General features: G+C 47.4%; 3 protein-coding genes across 3 annotated transcripts in view; 1 reads left to right on the top strand and 2 right to left on the bottom strand.

Moving 5' to 3' along the window:
• Positions 1 to 88: 88 nt before the first annotated feature.
• Positions 89 to 1315, bottom strand: gja11 (gap junction protein, alpha 11). Its single transcript, XM_067241182.1, has 4 exons — positions 932 to 1315; positions 620 to 802; positions 217 to 463; positions 89 to 120 (listed from the first exon to the last, which is right to left on the bottom strand). The coding sequence occupies exons 1-4, from the start codon at positions 1313 to 1315 to the stop codon at positions 89 to 91; spliced, it is 846 nt and encodes a 281-aa protein (XP_067097283.1).
• A 1657-nt stretch (positions 1316 to 2972) lies between these two features.
• On the bottom strand, positions 2973 to 5388 carry hsdl1 (hydroxysteroid dehydrogenase like 1). Its single transcript, XM_067242101.1, has 4 exons — positions 4934 to 5388; positions 4293 to 4738; positions 3886 to 4101; positions 2973 to 3609 (listed from the first exon to the last, which is right to left on the bottom strand). Exons 1-4 carry the CDS (start codon positions 5166 to 5168, stop codon positions 3538 to 3540), a joined length of 969 nt encoding a protein of 322 aa, XP_067098202.1. The 5' UTR covers positions 5169 to 5388; the 3' UTR covers positions 2973 to 3537.
• A 360-nt stretch (positions 5389 to 5748) lies between these two features.
• tbc1d32 (TBC1 domain family, member 32) overlaps positions 5749 to 17450 on the top strand; it is a 32891-nt gene continuing 21189 nt past the window's right edge. Inside the window, 21 exon segments of the mRNA XM_067241746.1 lie at positions 5749 to 5827; positions 6380 to 6575; positions 6703 to 6864; positions 7080 to 7254; positions 7801 to 7872; positions 8260 to 8385; positions 8698 to 8776; positions 8864 to 8967; positions 9232 to 9293; positions 9386 to 9536; positions 9805 to 9864; positions 9970 to 10072; positions 10940 to 11077; positions 11468 to 11557; positions 12054 to 12196; positions 12828 to 12955; positions 13163 to 13364; positions 14139 to 14221; positions 14872 to 15010; positions 16257 to 16344; positions 16498 to 16616. Of these exon segments, the coding sequence (XP_067097847.1) occupies positions 6421 to 6575; positions 6703 to 6864; positions 7080 to 7254; positions 7801 to 7872; positions 8260 to 8385; positions 8698 to 8776; positions 8864 to 8967; positions 9232 to 9293; positions 9386 to 9536; positions 9805 to 9864; positions 9970 to 10072; positions 10940 to 11077; positions 11468 to 11557; positions 12054 to 12196; positions 12828 to 12955; positions 13163 to 13364; positions 14139 to 14221; positions 14872 to 15010; positions 16257 to 16344; positions 16498 to 16616 (2379 nt within the window). The 5' untranslated portion in view covers positions 5749 to 5827; positions 6380 to 6420.

Here is a 17450-nt window from a genome sequence, read left to right as displayed (position 1 = left end):
GGACAAACTGCCAGAGAACCCAAGTCAGGCAGCGTACAGAGTGTGTGAAAAACTTGTGTGTATCAAAGCTGATCCCCCCCCCCCCATATCAGATATGAACCTCCCCCATGTTGTCCTCAGATGTCACACTCTTAGCCTGACCCACCCCCCCCACTCCTCCTCCCTCCACTCCTCCTCCCTCCACTCCTCCCGCCCCCTGAAACTTTCTGCTCTGTAGCTCCATCTCCAGGTTGACCCAGTTCTGGATCATCTGGTCCCTGTTCTCATATGCCTTCCTCTCTAGTACTGGCGGGGTCACTGGGGTCACGGTGTAGTCCTGCTTGCAGGCCATACACTCCTTCACAGAGCGGATGCACAGGTAGAGCAGCTCCACCAGGCTGAGTAGCAGGGAGATGCACGCCACCACCAGCATGAACCAGATGAACACGCTCTTCTCCGTGGGTCGAGACAGGAAACAGTCCACCTGTGGAAGCCAGTCCATGTTTGGGTTCAAGCAGCATGGTGATAAAAAAAAAAAAGTACGTATAACATTCTGTCATTTTACAATAATCAATTGATAAAAAGGTATACACTGATCAATAGATCAATCAAGCCATCACTCAGTTTTTCAGTCACTCACCTGGTGTGGGCAGGGGAAGCGACGACAAACGTAGCGAGCTTCGAGGGTGAAGCCATACAGGAAGTACTGGCCTGTGATGAAGCCTGCCTCCAGCAGGATCTTGGCAAACAGATGGAGAACATAGCTTCTCAGGAGACGACCTCGCAGGTGAATCTTCCCATTATCATTACTGTACTTAGGCATCTGGAGAAGAGAAGAGAGGTTCATCTTAAAAGTGAAAATAATAATATAAATGAATTCATAATGAAAACAGAATTTGCCCTGAGAACTTAACCAATGAGAGATGGAAAAGTACATCTACGTGTCCAGCACCTTATAACTCTTCCTGAGGAAGAGGTTGGCATGTTCGTCCTGACTTTGCTGTTTCATCCTCTCCCTCACTTTCTTTTCAATATGGATCACATGCACAACGTGGCCCAAGTAGATCAGTGTTGGCGTGGAGACGGAGATGATCTGGAGGACCCAGAAGCGAACGTGCGAGATGGGGAAGGCGTGGTCGTAGCACACATTCCCACATCCCGGCTGGTCCGTGTTGCAAATGAAATCGGACTGCTCGTCGCTCCAGACCTTCTCTGCCCCGGCTCCCAGGACCATGATCCTGAAGATGAACAGGACACTCAGCCACACCTTGCCGACCACGGTGGAGTGGGTCTGGACCTTGTCCAGGAGACGGCCCAACAGATCCCATTCCCCCATGTCCAGCACCAGTTGACCAACTGCCTAAAAGAGGGAAGGAAACAGAACACACCACCAGTGAAAATGACAAACAGACAAGAGGTATGAGAAGACGTGATGGTCATTTCAGAAGCACTCAAAGGCTTACATCTGGTGTACATTGCAATAGTTTGACAACATATACATGGTTGAAATCCCTTAATGCCCTAAATCATACTATAGAGAGATAGTACTTCAAGGTCCATCACTATCAGTGCATTTGGCCCAATGTGAGCACAGCGATAAGTGGCACCAGGAACTGATTTCAGCACATCATAACAGACGTGTCCAATCAGCTGGGAACCAAGGACCTGACCTTGTTCAACCCCTCAACATTCACCGTTTATTTTAAAAAGATTTAACACAGACTTCCAACTACTGTCTTGCATACATTCAAATTAAGTCACTAGCCTTTCAGCAACAACACCCAAGAACTACACTATTTAGTACCCAATGTATCTACTCTTTATAATGATGTACTATCATAATTCATATTTACTATAGTTTACTCTATTTAGTAGTCAAATCTCAGAATTAGCAGAGAATGATGCAGTACTAATCCATATACGTACATATAAGCAGTTTTTCCTCATTAAGTAAAATCTTATTGTTAATACATGTAAACTAATCAAAATATCAAACTTGGCTATATTTCTTTGTTCTATATTGTGTCCGAAAAAGTGTAGCATAAAATGTGGCATAATGCCATTAAATTGACCTTTAAGAATGAATGCACATTAATGCTGCTATCTGTATATTCTTATTTATGCTTTTCAACTTACCTAAGTTGTAACTCTGAAGCCAGGAGACCCAGATGAGCTCTCAGGTGGGAGGAGGGTGTCAGTGTGATGATGAGACGCTTCCCCTCTCTTCTCACCCTGACCCTCCTCAGGAGGAGTCCACGGCCCAACAGACGAAAAAACTACAAATCCCAAACAAAAAACTGCTGACGAACTACCGCATCATAAAAAACGTATTACACTATTGCCTCTTGGGCCTCCTGCCTCAAGTCTTCCAACAGATTGTAGTGATGTTTGGTAAGCATCAGCAGACAGAGAGAAGAAAATTTTATCAGTTTGGTATTCTAGTTTCAGACCCAAAAACCTATCCTTTGCTCAAGGTATGATATTGAAGGATAATCCATCAGACAGTGGACACTCTTTACTATGAACAGTAGAGTACTATATTCTACAGGCTTTTTGAGATAAATAACAGGATACATAACAAACATAGCAATTATTTACCAGCTTGTTTTTATATACACTGTCAAATTACTTAAATTAATAACAATGTGAGGGGTCCTTTGCCTTTTTTCAAAACACAGTTAGTTAAAGGGCTGTGATGTCATATCTCGTTAGTGACAGTCTGTCTTTCTCGTAGGTTCTGCTTTGGGTGTCCTTGGGAGGATTACAAATAATGTCTGACCTCAAACAGGAGATATCACTGTTTGTTAAACAAGTTGAACTTGTCAACCATTTACCTGATTTGTTCATTTCTGAGAGGAAAATAACACAGAGACAGCTACAACAGATACTTCACAATAACATTCTGTCACATCATTTACTTCACCTGTGAGGACACTTATTGTGTACGGTTGCAAATAAACCACATAAAAACAGAGTAAGTCACTTCATTCCATTTACTAGTAAGGTCTATTTATTGCTCTGTAACAGCTTCATTAAGCACAGCATTATGTGTTCATATCATCCAAACATACTGCAAATACTAGGTTAATGACAAGTGATGTCACCAGCATAGTGGTCACACTATCACTCAGCAATAATGCCATCATTCAACACTCAACACACCATCCAACACTTACTCAACCCATCAATCAAGACATCATGCTTATAATAATTCACTTTCAGAAGGCAAGTTGCAACAACTGTACACCAAGTTAAACTCTTGTAAAACCCAACCATCACAACATCACATACACAATCAGTGCATTTGGACTTTTTAGTGTCACACCATACAGTAGATTTTCTCCCTGGTTAAGTAAAGATCGCAACTCAAGCTACGAATAACATCACACCCATGACTCATTCATTCAGTGTGAGGGCGACATGGCTAAGACTATGTGATGATTCACACTATATCTGTAGTCATGATGTAACAGGTTGTGTGAACTACTGTTCCAGTCCAGCGAGCCCTGCTCAGTCTCTTAATCTCAGTCTCTCAGTATGAGTCTGAGAGGTGTCGTCTCAACTTGAGCTAATGATCATACGTGATCCCAGAACCCAAATCCACTCTGGAATGCACTGCACAAGTCCATACTGAAACAGAAGAGGAGAAAAAGAGGGAGAGAGTGTAGTTAGGAGAGGACTATAAAACACAGAGAAGAGAAACAGCACATCTTCTAAAACCACAAGATTACATTTTAATAAACATCTTTGTGATAGGAGTGGGGCTGTACTGGAGGCTCAGTACAGGCCAGTGAACTCGGCCTACATACACCTCCTCTGTAGAATTATACATCTTATATTCAACCTTTGTTTTCGGAGAATCTGCTCAGTGTAAAATACCTAAACACACGCCTAAACACACAGTACCTGGAGTGTATGAGGCCAGTATCCCGTGGTCCTACGAGAGATTCCCAGGGTGGAGATAGCATGGCGGGCATACACCTCAGGGCAAGGCACCAGCCAGCTCCCTGCTGTGGACCCTGGGCCGCTGGGAGCCACTCTGTAGGGCATCAAGCTCTGGACAAATATACCCTGGCATCTGTACTCATGGTGAAGGGCTCTGGAGAAGCTGTCCTGGTAGGCCTACAAAGAAGGAATAGTGAACAATAGGTGTGTGTGTGTGTTTGGGTGCATCAACATTTTACAAGGAACAGAAGTGTATGTGTTATCATAGTATCCAGATCTGTCTATGCATGACTTTGTGTGTGTGTTTGTGAGAGAGAGATAATGTAGTCTATCAATATGTAGTCTACAGTGTTCAGTGAGATGCTAACCGTAGCGGCGATGAGAGCAACTCTGCCAGCCGAGGGCCTCCAGCAGGCTCCAGATGCGATGTTGACCACGGCTCCCCTCTTCCTCTCCACCATCCCCGGCAGCACCAGCCTAGTCATTAGCGTTGTGGCAGCTATGTTCCGGTTGATGGCATCCCACAGTCTCTCCTCAGACAGCTCCATCAGGCTCCGAGGGAGCCCCTGCAACTCCACCACACAGTTCACCAGGAAGCCTATGTCCTTCCCCTTCAGGGCTTCCCTGACAAGCTTGCTGGCTTCAGGGCCCTTGGAGAAGTCTGCCACCACTAACAGAGCTTCCACTCCATGGGTCTGTGAGATGGAGAAGACAGTGTCGCTGAGGCTGGCGCTGTCGTGGCTGACAAGGATTATGTTGACACCTTGCCTGGCCAACTCTTCAGCATAGGCTTTGGCTATGGACTCTGAAACACCTGTGATAGGAGTCAGGTTTAGATCAGATTGCAATCCAGCAATGATAACTGTTTAATGCTAAACACATAATACTGTACTGTAAAGCTGTGAGTGTTTAGGCATTTATTTTATTGTAAGTCAATGTGAGTGAGTTCGTGAACAATTTACATAATTACGTCAATTATATTTTGGTGAATTGGTGTGACTTAACTTACCGGAGATAACAGCCCACTGACCAAATCGATGAGTCAGTCTCTTGTTACAAGGGACCACTCGTGGAAGGAAGTGAATTCTTACTAAGGTGCAGCAGTCCCGAGCCAGGGTGACAGCTTTGCTGACAGTATAAATCGCTCCGACTAAGGCTAGTGTTTCCACGCCGGCATTGCATGAATCGTGCCACGACCGAGCAATTTCTCTGTACAAAAGGCTAAAACTGTCAACTGCAGCCATGGTTATATAGTTGTTGGGTCACCGGTAACGTACCTAGATTAAGCTTGCTAGCCACTTGCAAACGTGTCTGTTGTTAGCAATTTAAGCTATCAAGTTTTTAATTTATACTATTCCATCATCAACAATTAAATATTTTCCATAAAATAAGCGTTTTTAAAGTTACTAGCTTTTACTACAGAATCAAATTCACAGGTTTGACCATATCTATGGGTTTGACAGCTCTGTTTGTCAACTTGATATCCCGGAAAGCTCTTGGCCAATGGCCAGATACTCACGTGATGTCAGACGCTGAAATTTAAAGGCACCATGTCAAAAAAGGGTTTGATCAAAATATTTACCAGTATTTACTCAGTTTCCCTTCTACTGCTGCAATATCAATAAATACATATACTTTTATATTTATAAATTTGATATTTTTTTCAACACACATATGTGGCAGTGGTTTAAAAAGACACACACATCTACCGCTAGACTAACAGGCTCTGCTAAAGTGTTGTGAATATCCCACAATGCACTGTTGCTGGCTGAATATGAGTCGTTACCATAGAGACGGAACTGTCAAAGCAGCACAAAGCTACCAGGTCAGTTAGCTAGAGCTAGCTATACCTGTGAAGCCTTACAACTTTACACACACCATGTTATTGAGTTGACAGATATCTGTGAGTACAGCTTCATAGTTCGTTTTGTAGATAGCCGCAATTGTCCTTGTATTATATCATATTAGCTTGCTAATGCAGAGAGAAGATGCTATACTGTACTGTAGATAGAAGTTCGTCTAGTACTGTACTAGCTACTAGCTAGTAGTGCTACAGTAGTCTACGTCCCAAATGGTTTGGTCCAGATAAACTGTCTAACTAGTAGTTAGCTAACTGGTTAGCCAGTTACCTACAGTACCTGGCTAATAAGGGAGGAATTGGACCTAGAGAGGTAGTTTAGGGCAAACCGTGCGGGATTGAGTTATTCCTGCAGCGACTTTATGTTGTCCGCAGTTCACTTGTATCAGCAGAATGGCCGTATGGATACTGTACCATAATAAAATAAACAAACGTCAAGTTATATGTGATGTTGTGTTAAAAATCTAGACTCTGGCTAAGATGTGGTGTTGTTATTATGAAGCAACATTCTCAGAAATAAGTGTTGTCTGATTTTCTGCGGACACATTTGTAGGTAGCTTGCTAGCTAATGTTAGCATAGCTGACTAATGACTAAAGTTCCCCAGGAACATCAAGCCATTTGACACAACGTTGGGACCATGTCTCAGTTTACCGCTGAAGACGAGGCTGAGCTCCAGTCGCTGCTGAGACGGCTGCTGAAGAGCGTTAAGGACAGGATCTCAGGCGCACCTTCCATAGAGTGCGCTGAGGAGATCCTACTACACCTGGAGGAGACGGACAAGAACTTCCACAAGTAGGCAGGGATGAGGCAGTCATCAGTCTTCAGTATTAGAATTTCATAAAAAAATAAGGTCAAATATTTGTTCTTGTGCATCTCTGTCTTTCTCTCTCTACTTGCCCTCTCCTTTCTGCTCACCCAGTTATGAGTTTGTGAAGTACCTGCGTCAGTACGTGGAGAGCTCCGTGGGGCCAGTGGTGGTTGAGGAGACGGATAGCGGTGCCCGAGGAGAGGCCCACGCTGTGGGGCCAGGTCAGGACACCCTGGTACACGTCGTCACCAGGAAGACCAGGGAGTCTGCAGAGTGAGGATGAAGGCCAGGAGTGACGCTAACACATGGATAAGGGGACATGATTCACAGGGCTCCTGGCTAGACAGGGGTTCACTGTTGTAGATAGGCGGGGTGGGTGGGGGGCAGGATTCCTTGCAACAAAAGCTACAAATGTCTGTTGAGGATAAGGATTAGATGAGACCATCTCTCTCTTCCTCTCATCTCTTCTCTCTTGTCCACCATGTCAGATACCACCAGATGATGCAGACCCTGAAGAACACCATGATGGTGGTGGTGGAGTCTCTGATCAACAGGTTTGAGGAAGACCAGCTGAGGAAGGAGGAGATGCACAGAGAGAGCCAGACAGAGCAGTCCAACAGTCACTACGACAACTGCTCCGACAGTGACTCTTCCTTCAACCAGGTAGAGGAGAGGGAGGGGGGGGGGAGGGAGGGTGATAGAGTTTGGGAAGGAGAGAGAGTGGGGGAGAGAGGGAGGATCATTTCATTTATTTCACTAGACAGCACTTCCTGGGAGAGACAGTTTTTTACAAGGAGCATCTGTCCAGAAAAGATCCCGGCCTGTGCCAACTGTAGTGTTCAGCTACTGTAGCATCCAGTTACTGTGTACCACAACGCATTATGATTCAGTCTGTTGGTTCAGATGCCTCAGGGGGTTCAGTCCAGAACGGCTGGCAGGGTCCGTATTGATTTCTATAGAGCTAGATGTAGGACAGTGGAAATCCAGGATCAATAGTTTCATTTACATTTGAGTAATAGAGCTGATGCTTTTATCCAAAGCGACTGACAATAAGTAACCTTATGTAGAGTAAGTGAGCTGACTTTATATGCCAGTGGTTGTCAGTTCATTCACAGGTTATTGAATGGTTGGAGTTTTTACAAGGCTCCTAGGGGGGACTATTGGCCTGGCAGCTGCAGCGCAATGTAACAGCTTCATATGCACCTACAGAGTTATGCTTTCATCAAACAAGAGCAGCTGCAAGTTCTCGCAGAAAAGCTGGACCCAAGCCGACCTAAAGAGGTATTGTGCTGATGTTTTGTGGTGTTGTGTTGTGTTAAAGGTGAGCCGGGAGGCCCTGCACACCCTGTGCCGTGTAGTGGTGTTGTGTTGTGTGTAGGTGCGCTGGGAGGCCCTGCACACCCTGTGCTGTGTAGTGGTGTTGTGTTGTGTTGTGTGTAAGTGTGCTGGGAGGCCCTGTACACCCTGTGCTGTGTTAATGTGTTGTGTTGTGTGTAGGTGCGCTGGGAGGCCCTGCACACCCTGTGCTGTGTTAATGTGTTGTGTTGTGTTTAGGTGCGCTGGGAGGCCCTGCACACCCTGTGCTGTGTTAATGTGTTGTGTTGTGTTTAGGTGCGCTGGGAGGCCCTGCAGACACTGTGCTGTGTTAATGTGTTGTGTTGTGTTTAGGTGCGCTGGGAGGCCCTGCAGACACTGTGCTGTGCTCCCCCCTCCGACGTGCTGAGCTGTGAGAGCTGGAGTGGACTCCGTAGAACCCTCTCTGCTGCCCTGGCTGACCCTGACCCTGACCTAAGCGTAAGTCACCGACACTCTTGACCTTAGTGTACATCCCCTTGACTCCTGACCTATGCATCGGTCACCTTGACTGACATCAGTACAGTCCCTTTACTTTAATCATCTCGAAGGAAACCCATTTAATCAAACACGTACTGTATTATCTTCTGTTTTGTGAACTGTTTCAGTTGTTTTTGCTCAGATAAGCTTTGTCCAGTCAACAATGTGCCATGTGTAGCTTCACGCTACCTTGGTGTCTGTTTCTACAAGGCTGCCCCCAGCTACTCTCTTTTCTACCGAGTCATTTCCTGTTGCTGTGTGTGATCCTCTTAGGACAAGGTCCTGCGATTCTTCGCTAAAACCTTCTCCTCCTCTCCTCTGAACGTAACCAGAGAGATCTACACCAGTCTAGGTTAGCTGATGCACCACCATTTACAGAACCTGTCATTTGGATGTAGTCTGTTGTAGATGATGCAACTCTTGACCTTTTGACCCCTAGCGAAGAGCCTAGAGTCTGACTTCCTTTACCACAAGCTGAGACTTCCTTCTGGTTCAGCTGGTCTGGACGTCAACAGGCCAGACATCACCAGGCTCCTCAAACAGGTAGAACATGATCCAATCTGTGGCATCACTGCAGTATTGAACCAGAGCCGGGACACATTACTCTGAGTATCGATCTAGTGATATTGTTCTTACTAGTAAATCATTTGTATAATCACAAGGAAAACTGTGTGTGTGCATTGATTTGCCAGTTATTTAGTTAACCTGGAATAAAGCAGATTTGAAAATGTAGGGTTCTAATTTAGTGATGTTCTGTATTATTGTAGTTTAGCAATGTTCTCACATTTGGGCTGTGCCTTTCTCCAGATGCGCCTGATGAACGACTTTCAAAAGGAAGTGTCAGCCTTCTGGATACGCCACCCTGAGAAGTCAGTTGTTCACCTTCCACTCACCCTCCATTCTGGATCTGATGCGTTTGTGTATTTAGCAGCCATGATGTCCATGATGTTTGACCCTGCAGATACATGGAGGAGATCATAGAGTGCACCTTCTCCCTCCTGACCCTCCACCAGCACCCCGGGCTGGGCCCCCAGGCCACAGAAAAGGCCCTGGAGCCCACCCACCTCCTGGCCCTGCTGGACATCAAGGCTTCCTGGTTCAAGAAGTGGATGGTAGAGTCTGACCATCCTCCAGTCAACACACTAAGCTTTTGTCTTGATGGCTGTTGTTGGCTGGTTAACTAGGATAACCTCCCCTTTCTCTCTCTTTTCCCTATACCATCTCTCTCTCTCTCTCTCTCTCTCTCTCTCTCTCTCTCTCTCTCTCTCTCTCTCTCTCTCTCTCTCTCTCTCTCTCTCTCTCTCTCTCTCTCTCTCTCTGACTCTCTCTCTCTCTCTCTCTCTCTCTCTCTCTCTCTGTGTCTCTCTCTCTCTCCCTCAGCATGGCTACTACAGCAGGACTGTTGTCTTCAGACTTCTGGATAGGAAGTACAAGTCTCTGGTGAGCGATTCGTGTGTGTGGGGGAGAGAGTGTAAGTGCATTCCATGCAGGTCCACCTGTTGTGGGGAGAGCGTGTGGTAGTAACTGGGTCCTCTGCTCTGCCAGACAGTGGCTGCTGTGCAGCAGTGCATCTGCTACTACGAGGCCTGTGACCAGGCCAGAGAGGAGACCACAGAGATGCTCCACAGCTTGGAGAGACAGCACATCAGTGAGTGACTGCCGGACAGGGATGTGCACCAGAGACAAGGGTCCTCCCCACCCCACCTGGACCCAGTGGGGCGGGGGGGAGTGAAGGTTGGCAGGCTAGAAACGAAGGAGGGAGGCCAAAACAAGACAGAGATAGGGAAACAAGGAGGTCAGTGTAACAAGATATAGACAGGAGGAAAGGAGATAAGAATGCTGTACCAGCACCCCAGGCCATACCTGGGATACTCCTCGCACACAGGTGGGGTGACCTGACACACACTGCACCCTCTCATTACTGTGATGAATACGTTTGACCTCAGCATCTAATCTAGAAATGTGTCTGAGTCACTCAATTCAGAGCTCATCATGCTGACACGGCAGTATCTGCTGGACAATACATTATCTCAAAACTGGAGGCTTGGTTTCAGCCATTAAGCCCTACCTTGGGCTGTGGCCAGCCTCTTTTACTGCCAATCCATTTTCTTAGATATTGTACGTACACTTAGAATATAGTCAGTGAAAACCGACTTATCTTTGTCCAGATAAACTGGCTGATATTTGATGGAAGAACGAGGGAGGGGCGGGAGGGGCAGATGAGGAGGCGAAACGGAGAGAGAGATTGTGTGTTGAGCGTGGCCGGCGTTATCTCCACCGCTGCAGCTGTCGGAAGGAGAGCGTTGGGAGACAGAGAGTCACGCCTGTGGTGTTGACCTTGTGCAGGAGCACAGCACATGCAGTCACCCCTGGCCTGGTGATAAACCTCGCAGACAGACACAGCAGTGCAGCCCCCATGAGCCCCTCTGACCGTGAGGTCCCTCTGACTGTCCTGTCTCAGCAGCAGGTGTGTGTTCTGTTCTCACGGGTGTGTGTGTGTGTCTCTCTCTCTCAGACCCACCCCAGAGGAGTATGTACACCAGGAGAGAGTTGGAGTATGCATACTTCGTCCACTCTCTGTGTGTTCTAGGAAGGCTCCTCATGTACACCAACGGCAGGAAGCTCTTCCCCATCAAAGTCAGGAGGCGGAAAGGTGCACTTTCTTTTTTATTTATTTTTATTATGTATTTAGTCATTGCTTTTTTTGTTTTGGTATTTTATTGTAAAGTCCTTTATACATGATTCTTCTATATATAAAACATAGACATGTTTCAACCTTGGATGTATGACTGAATGAGTAGTTGGTCCTTTATTAATCCTAACAGGAAATGTGACATTCCTGTCTTTATAAGTTCTTCCCTGGAGTCAAAGTTAACGTATTAACTAACCTTGTAGACTACTTCCTGCTATCACCAGAGGGAGTTTTCTTGAATGTTGCAATCCCTCTGGTTCCTCATACCGCACCTCCTCACCCCACAGCCCTCCCCACTCCCTCCCAAGCTGCTCCCCCGCTAATGGCCCGTGTGTCATCTTCCGCTTCCAGAGCCCGTCACCCTGGCCGACCTGGTGGTCATCCTGATAAGAATACTGTACCAGCACCCCAGGCCATACCTGGGATACTCCTCGCACACAGGTGGGGTGACCTGACACACACTGCACCCTCTCATTACTGTGATGAATACGTTTGACCTCAGCATCTAATCTAGAAATGTGTCTGAGTCACTCAATTCAGAGCTCATCATGCTGACACGGCAGTATCTGCTGGACAATACATTATCTCAAAACTGGAGGCTTGGTTTCAGCCATTAAGCCCTACCTTGGGCTGTGGCCAGCCTCTTTTAGTGCCAATCCATTTTCTTAGATATTGTACGTACACTTAGAATATAGTCAGTGAAAACCGACTTATCTTTGTCCAGATAAACTGGCTGATACTTGAATGTCAGAATGATAACAAACGCAGGGTGTGTACATGTGCGACTGTGTGTGCAGGCATGTGTACATGTGTTTGTGTTTATCTATATGTACAGGCTCTCTTTTGTGTGTCTGTGTGTACCTCTGCTTCCATGCTAACATGAGTGTGTGAGAGTGTACATCTCTTGACTGTCTGCTCTGTGTGTGTCCCTGTCCAGCCTCCCTGTCTCCCACCTGCCTGGTCAGGGAGGTGCTGGGCACCGTGTGTGACAGCACGGAGTCTGTGGTGGAGGGTCTGTTTCAGACCCCGGTCCTCCTCACCCTGATGGCCCCCATCGTCAGCCTGCTCAAGGGCCAGCAGGTCAGGCTCTCCACCTCTCCACCTCTCCACCGCTCTACCTCCACCTCTCTTACCTCTACCTCTCCACCGCTCTACCTCCACCTCTCTACCTCTCCACCTTTTTACTTTCACCACTCCACATCAGCCTCTCTTCTAGACTTATATTTCCTCCTCCACCTCTCCTTTACAACTTCTCTGGAAAAACAAGTAAGACCAGAGTTGCATCATGATTGTTTTAGGGCAACATAAAAACAATTAATAATTGGGTACGTCTTAGAGTATACTTGTAAATCATTCAACAAGTCCTAAAACACAAGACAACCTTTCAAAACAAGCATCTCCAGTACATTGACTATATCTATGATGAACAGACTATGGAACTGGGACCAGAAGCTCAAACAATCAAATTGAATTTTTCAGACTGTAGTTTTACTTCATTTCCCCCCTCAGACTCATTATGTAAAATATAACAAAATATCCAATCCACACTCCATCATGTTTATAATAATTGCCTGGCAGTCCCAGTAACATTTCCAAATTTTGTTATTGTGGTTAAGCATAGGCCCATAGTACAGGGCTACCTCTCTCTCTGGCACGTTGGTATTCATCCCACATGACGCCTAAAGAAATTTCAATTTGTTTTGTGTCACAGGCCAAATTAAACTGCCCGGCGACAACGTTGATTCACATAGCAGACACTCTGGCCAGGATGGCCAGCGCACAGGGAGGGCTGTCTCTGTTCCTGCATGAGCGGAGTCTGGAGGTGACAGAGGGCCAGGGGTAAGGACAGCTCATTAGACACACACAACGCTCATTTCCTGTCCCTTATTATGAATAATGACCCTCTCTCACCTCCGACTGAGACACTCACTCTCCCGGAGATTTCAGGGTTTGTAATCTGCATTTTAAAAATTGAACACAAAAGCGCTGACGTCGAGCGCAGCGAACAAAAAGTGTTCCGGTGATAGTCATCTCCTCTCCCTCCAGTATCCCAGCTGCCCACGCCATCGTCCAGTTCACCCAGAGGCTCCTGGGTAGAGAGTTCCCCTGGCTGGGCGAGGGGGAGGCGTGGCACGGCGTCTGCGGCGCCTTCGTCTTCGTGTGTCGGCAGATGTACAACACCTGCGAGGGGCTGCAGGAGCTCCGCCCCTACGCCCTGCAGGACGTCCTGGCCAGCGCCTGGAGACAGGTACAACACAGGACCAGAGGGGGGCTCCCGGGGACCCTCTGTCCCAGCCAGGAGGGACAGAGATGACCTGCTGTGGAGCGCAGACATAAACACAGTTGAAAAGATAGCGTGTGTCACTCACAACTAGTAAACCAGTTTAACGTTGTTGTTATGAACCAATACCAACCTGTCTGCACCCTTTTAAGGAGCAATGGCATGCCCATACCATGGTATGACACAGTACTACTGTGTGTCCTAAATAGGCATAATGACTGCCACAGTACATATTATGTAAGCACAGTATCTACCTAAGTTTAGCTAGTCAATCCTTACACTGATAATGCCTGCTGGGATTGCCACTTCAACGGTCAACTTTCACCAACGGCATTTTTGCTGAATCTCTGTTTGCGACATATCATACAGGATTGCTTAAGCATTTTCAAAGCTTTTATGACTCTGTCATGTTTCCAAATCACAACTGCTCCCAATAACAGTAAACATGTTACATAAGGAACCCTGCAGTGAAACGACTTGAGGTCAAAAGTTGGTCAGACATCTTCAGGGCGTATCAGGGGATACATTCAGGTCACACCATAATAATCTAACAGTAGTCACCAGTATTACTAGTCATTGATTAGCATGTAGTACTGTCTGCATTTGAACTGTATGACACTATGACCTGTGAGACACCAGACAGGGTGTGATCCCACCCACCCCCCACTCACATCCTGCATTCCATCAGCTTTGATAAACTCATCTAACAATGAGTATTGTTTCCTGTTGGCCGTGTCCCAGACCAGCTCCCAGTCAGAGAGCATCTCCACTCCCACTCCTGGAGCAGAAGCTAGAAACGCCTCCCAGGAACTACACAACCACAGGTGAGTAACCTGCTCCTCCAACACCATCATCCTCCTCCAACCCCTCCTCCTCATCAACAACATCAGTCTCCACCGCCCTCCAGCGCCAACAGCCTCCGTCTCATCCACCTTTCTCCTCTAACATCCTCTAACACCACCATTGTCCCTTTCCTCTCTCCTCCTCTTCCTCTGTCTTCCTCTGTCTTCCTCTTCCTCTGTCTTCCTCTTCCTCTGTCTTCCTCTTCCTCTGTCTTCCTCTGTCCTCCTCTGTCCTCTTCCTCTGTCTTCCTCTTCCTCTGTCCTCCTCTTCCTCTGTCCTCCTCTTCCTCCTCCACATGTTTTACCTCTGTGTTTTCCTCTCTCTTTCATTGTCTTGTTCTGTCAGTTTGTACCACCAGGGTTGTATTGTACGAACCTGGGAGCACTTCTTGACACTCACTGTTTCCCTTACTCATGGTGACAAGTCACAACATCACACAGATTCATCAATGGCTTTGATGAAGAGAGTTCCATCTCTCTTTTCTCCCTCCCTCTCTGTCCTCTCTCTCTCTCTCTGTCTCTCTGTCTCTCTCTCTCTCTCTCTCTCTCTCTCTCTCTCTCTCTCTCTGTCTCTCTCTTTCTCTCTGTCTCTCTCTCTCTCTCTCTCTCTCTCTCTCTCTCTCTCTCCTCAGCCTTGTGTGGGAGGAGACTCTTCTGGACAACCTGCTGAACTTTGCTGCCACTCCTAGAGGAGTGCTTCTCCTGCAGCAGACAGGAGCCCTCAGCGAGTGCGTCTCCTACATGTTCTCACGCTTCACCCAGAAACTCCAGGTACCGGCAGCACACATACCACACACATCCCACCGTCTAGGATTGCGCCTGTGAAATCGTGTTTTTAAAAACAGTTTGCCCAAAACACTCTCAACACCTAAGCAACCACAGCCGGGCCTGAGTGCCTAGTGTAGCAGCACTGGCCCAGCACACAGACCACTCACTGCAGAGAGTGGAGACATCTTCAGAAAGCCAGCCACCGACAAGGAAACACTGATGACCCAAGCACACGGTTAGCTCTCCAGCTCAAGCAGGCTGAGGAGTGATCCTCCCCCCTGGGCCCCCCCCCCCCCCCCCCCCCCCACTAATCAGTATTGTGCAGAGCTGTGCTGCTCCTCCTACATGCTGCTTGATGCATGGATGTCTTCTCAAGTGCTGCTGTGTTAATGCATCTCTCCTGTCTGGTTTGCCTGCTGGACGCCAGACATGACATTCAGGCGCCTGCTCAGCGCTCCTAGCTCACCCCTCCTAGCTTCACGCTGCAGGCCTCGTGCATCTCCAGCAGGTCTAATTGACTGCTTTTGTTTACAATCTGCTGTTACCGTAATTGCCTCCCTGGTTTCCCTCGTTTTCACTGCAGAATGTAATTAAGATCAGCTATTCTTAGCTTCCCGCCTCTTGTCCAAGTAATTAGTTCAGGCTCTTTACACTCGATATCTATTTGCGTGTTTTTTGATTTTCAACATCTTGGAATCGCAAATGTGCTGTTTGCCATTCTGCTGCCTCGGTGCGTGTTGTTGGATTAGAGATGCTCAGTGTTTCAGCACAGTAGGCCAGGATGTATACAAAGTTAATCCAACATCTATATTCATAATGATGGTGAAACCGTACTTTGATGTGAAGCTTTCCCTGTCCTAAGGTGTCTGACACACGCGACATACTTAAGTTTGCTGTTATCTTCACTTTTTCACCCGTTTTTAGAGTTTATGATTTACATAAAATCAACTGTGTTTAAGAAAATACATTTGGTACAGCTGAATGCCGAGGTTTATAATAATAATCCCGGCTCAATTCATTGCTTTCCATTTATTTAGTAAACAAATACACAACAGTGGACTCTCTCTCACACACACGCACTCTCTCTAAAATATATATACAGATCCCTTTCTCTCTTTCTTCTAAGAGCTACACACACGCACATACGCACACACACACACACACACACACACCACAAAGAACCTGATGACCCCAGGCAGAAGCCCATCAGGCTGAGAGGCTTATGTTATGTGCACACCTGTGATTCCAGGTGAGCTGCTGTGAGAAGTCTGGCTATGGCGTGATGGTGACCCAGGTGGCAGCTACTGCCCCGGGCGTGCGGGCTCTACACAGCTCAGGTACCCAACCCTGCCTGCTCACACCCAGCTAATTACCCTCTCACACAAACCTAGCCCTAACCCCCCCCACCCCATCCCCCCCCCCCCCAGACTTGTCTGATGGCGTATGCTATCTGTTGTGTGGGCGTGTGTGCGTGTGGTGTGTGTTTGCAGGGTTCGTGCAGGCCCTGGTGGTGGAGATGTGGGCGGCGCTGGAGTGTGGCAGGGAGGACGTAAGGATGGTCCAGCCCAGGTCCGCTCCTATGGACCCGGTCGACAGGAGCTGCCTCAAGGTACGCCTGTGTGCGTGGGTGTGTGCCTACCCACGCGTGCGTGCGTGTGCAAATGTGCGTGCGTGCAGGTGTATGCAGGTGTGTTTTGGGCAGGCGTGTGTGTGGGAATGTGTGCACCGGTACGTGAGTGCATGTGTGTTTGATTGTGAGAGCTGTGTGTGTGTGTGTGTGTATGTGTGTGTGTGTGTGTGTCATAATCCAGCAGTCCTGTGCTAGCTTCAGGTTCCTGTACATCCCGTCCTCTCTATATTCCAAGCAGCAAGCGGCTCCACGCTCCCCTGCACACCATTAAACACCACCAGCGAAGGACGGGGTGACAGAACAGTGTTGCTTTTTCAATTAGTTTTGTTATTTGTTTTTCGCTTGAGAGCCTCTAAAGCCAGGCTAGTGGTGTGCGGAGTGCTGCAGGAGACAGATAACCATCAGGATGTCAGCTATTGGATCTAAATCCCATCTTCAGTATTCGGTCCAATCACTTTATAATCTTCTCATTCAGACCCAGCTGGTGTTCAGTCAGTCAGTCAGAGTTGTTTGTTGGTCCTGCGAAGGTCCCCGCCTCTGCCACGTTCTGCTGCTGGGCCTGTGCAGACCGAGACAGATAACACCACTCTGGATATTAAACACCGGGAGTTACGGAGGAGGGAGAGAGAAGGATATAGGAAGGAGGGAGAGACGAGTGAGGGAGAGGGGCGAGTTGGAGAGGAGAAAATGAGGGAGGGATGGAGTTACAGTTCAGACCGAAGAAGAGAGAGTGAGGGAGAGAGAAGGAAAAGGGAGAGACAGAAAGGAGAAGGAAGGAGCAGGTTAACCCCCCAACACTGCGCTGACGGGCCA

Source organism: Osmerus mordax, chromosome 8, assembly GCF_038355195.1.
Source record: "Osmerus mordax isolate fOsmMor3 chromosome 8, fOsmMor3.pri, whole genome shotgun sequence".
NCBI lineage: Eukaryota > Metazoa > Chordata > Actinopteri > Osmeriformes > Osmeridae > Osmerus > Osmerus mordax.
The sequence above is the reverse complement of the archived record's forward strand: the minus strand, read 5'-3'. Positions and strand labels throughout refer to the sequence as shown.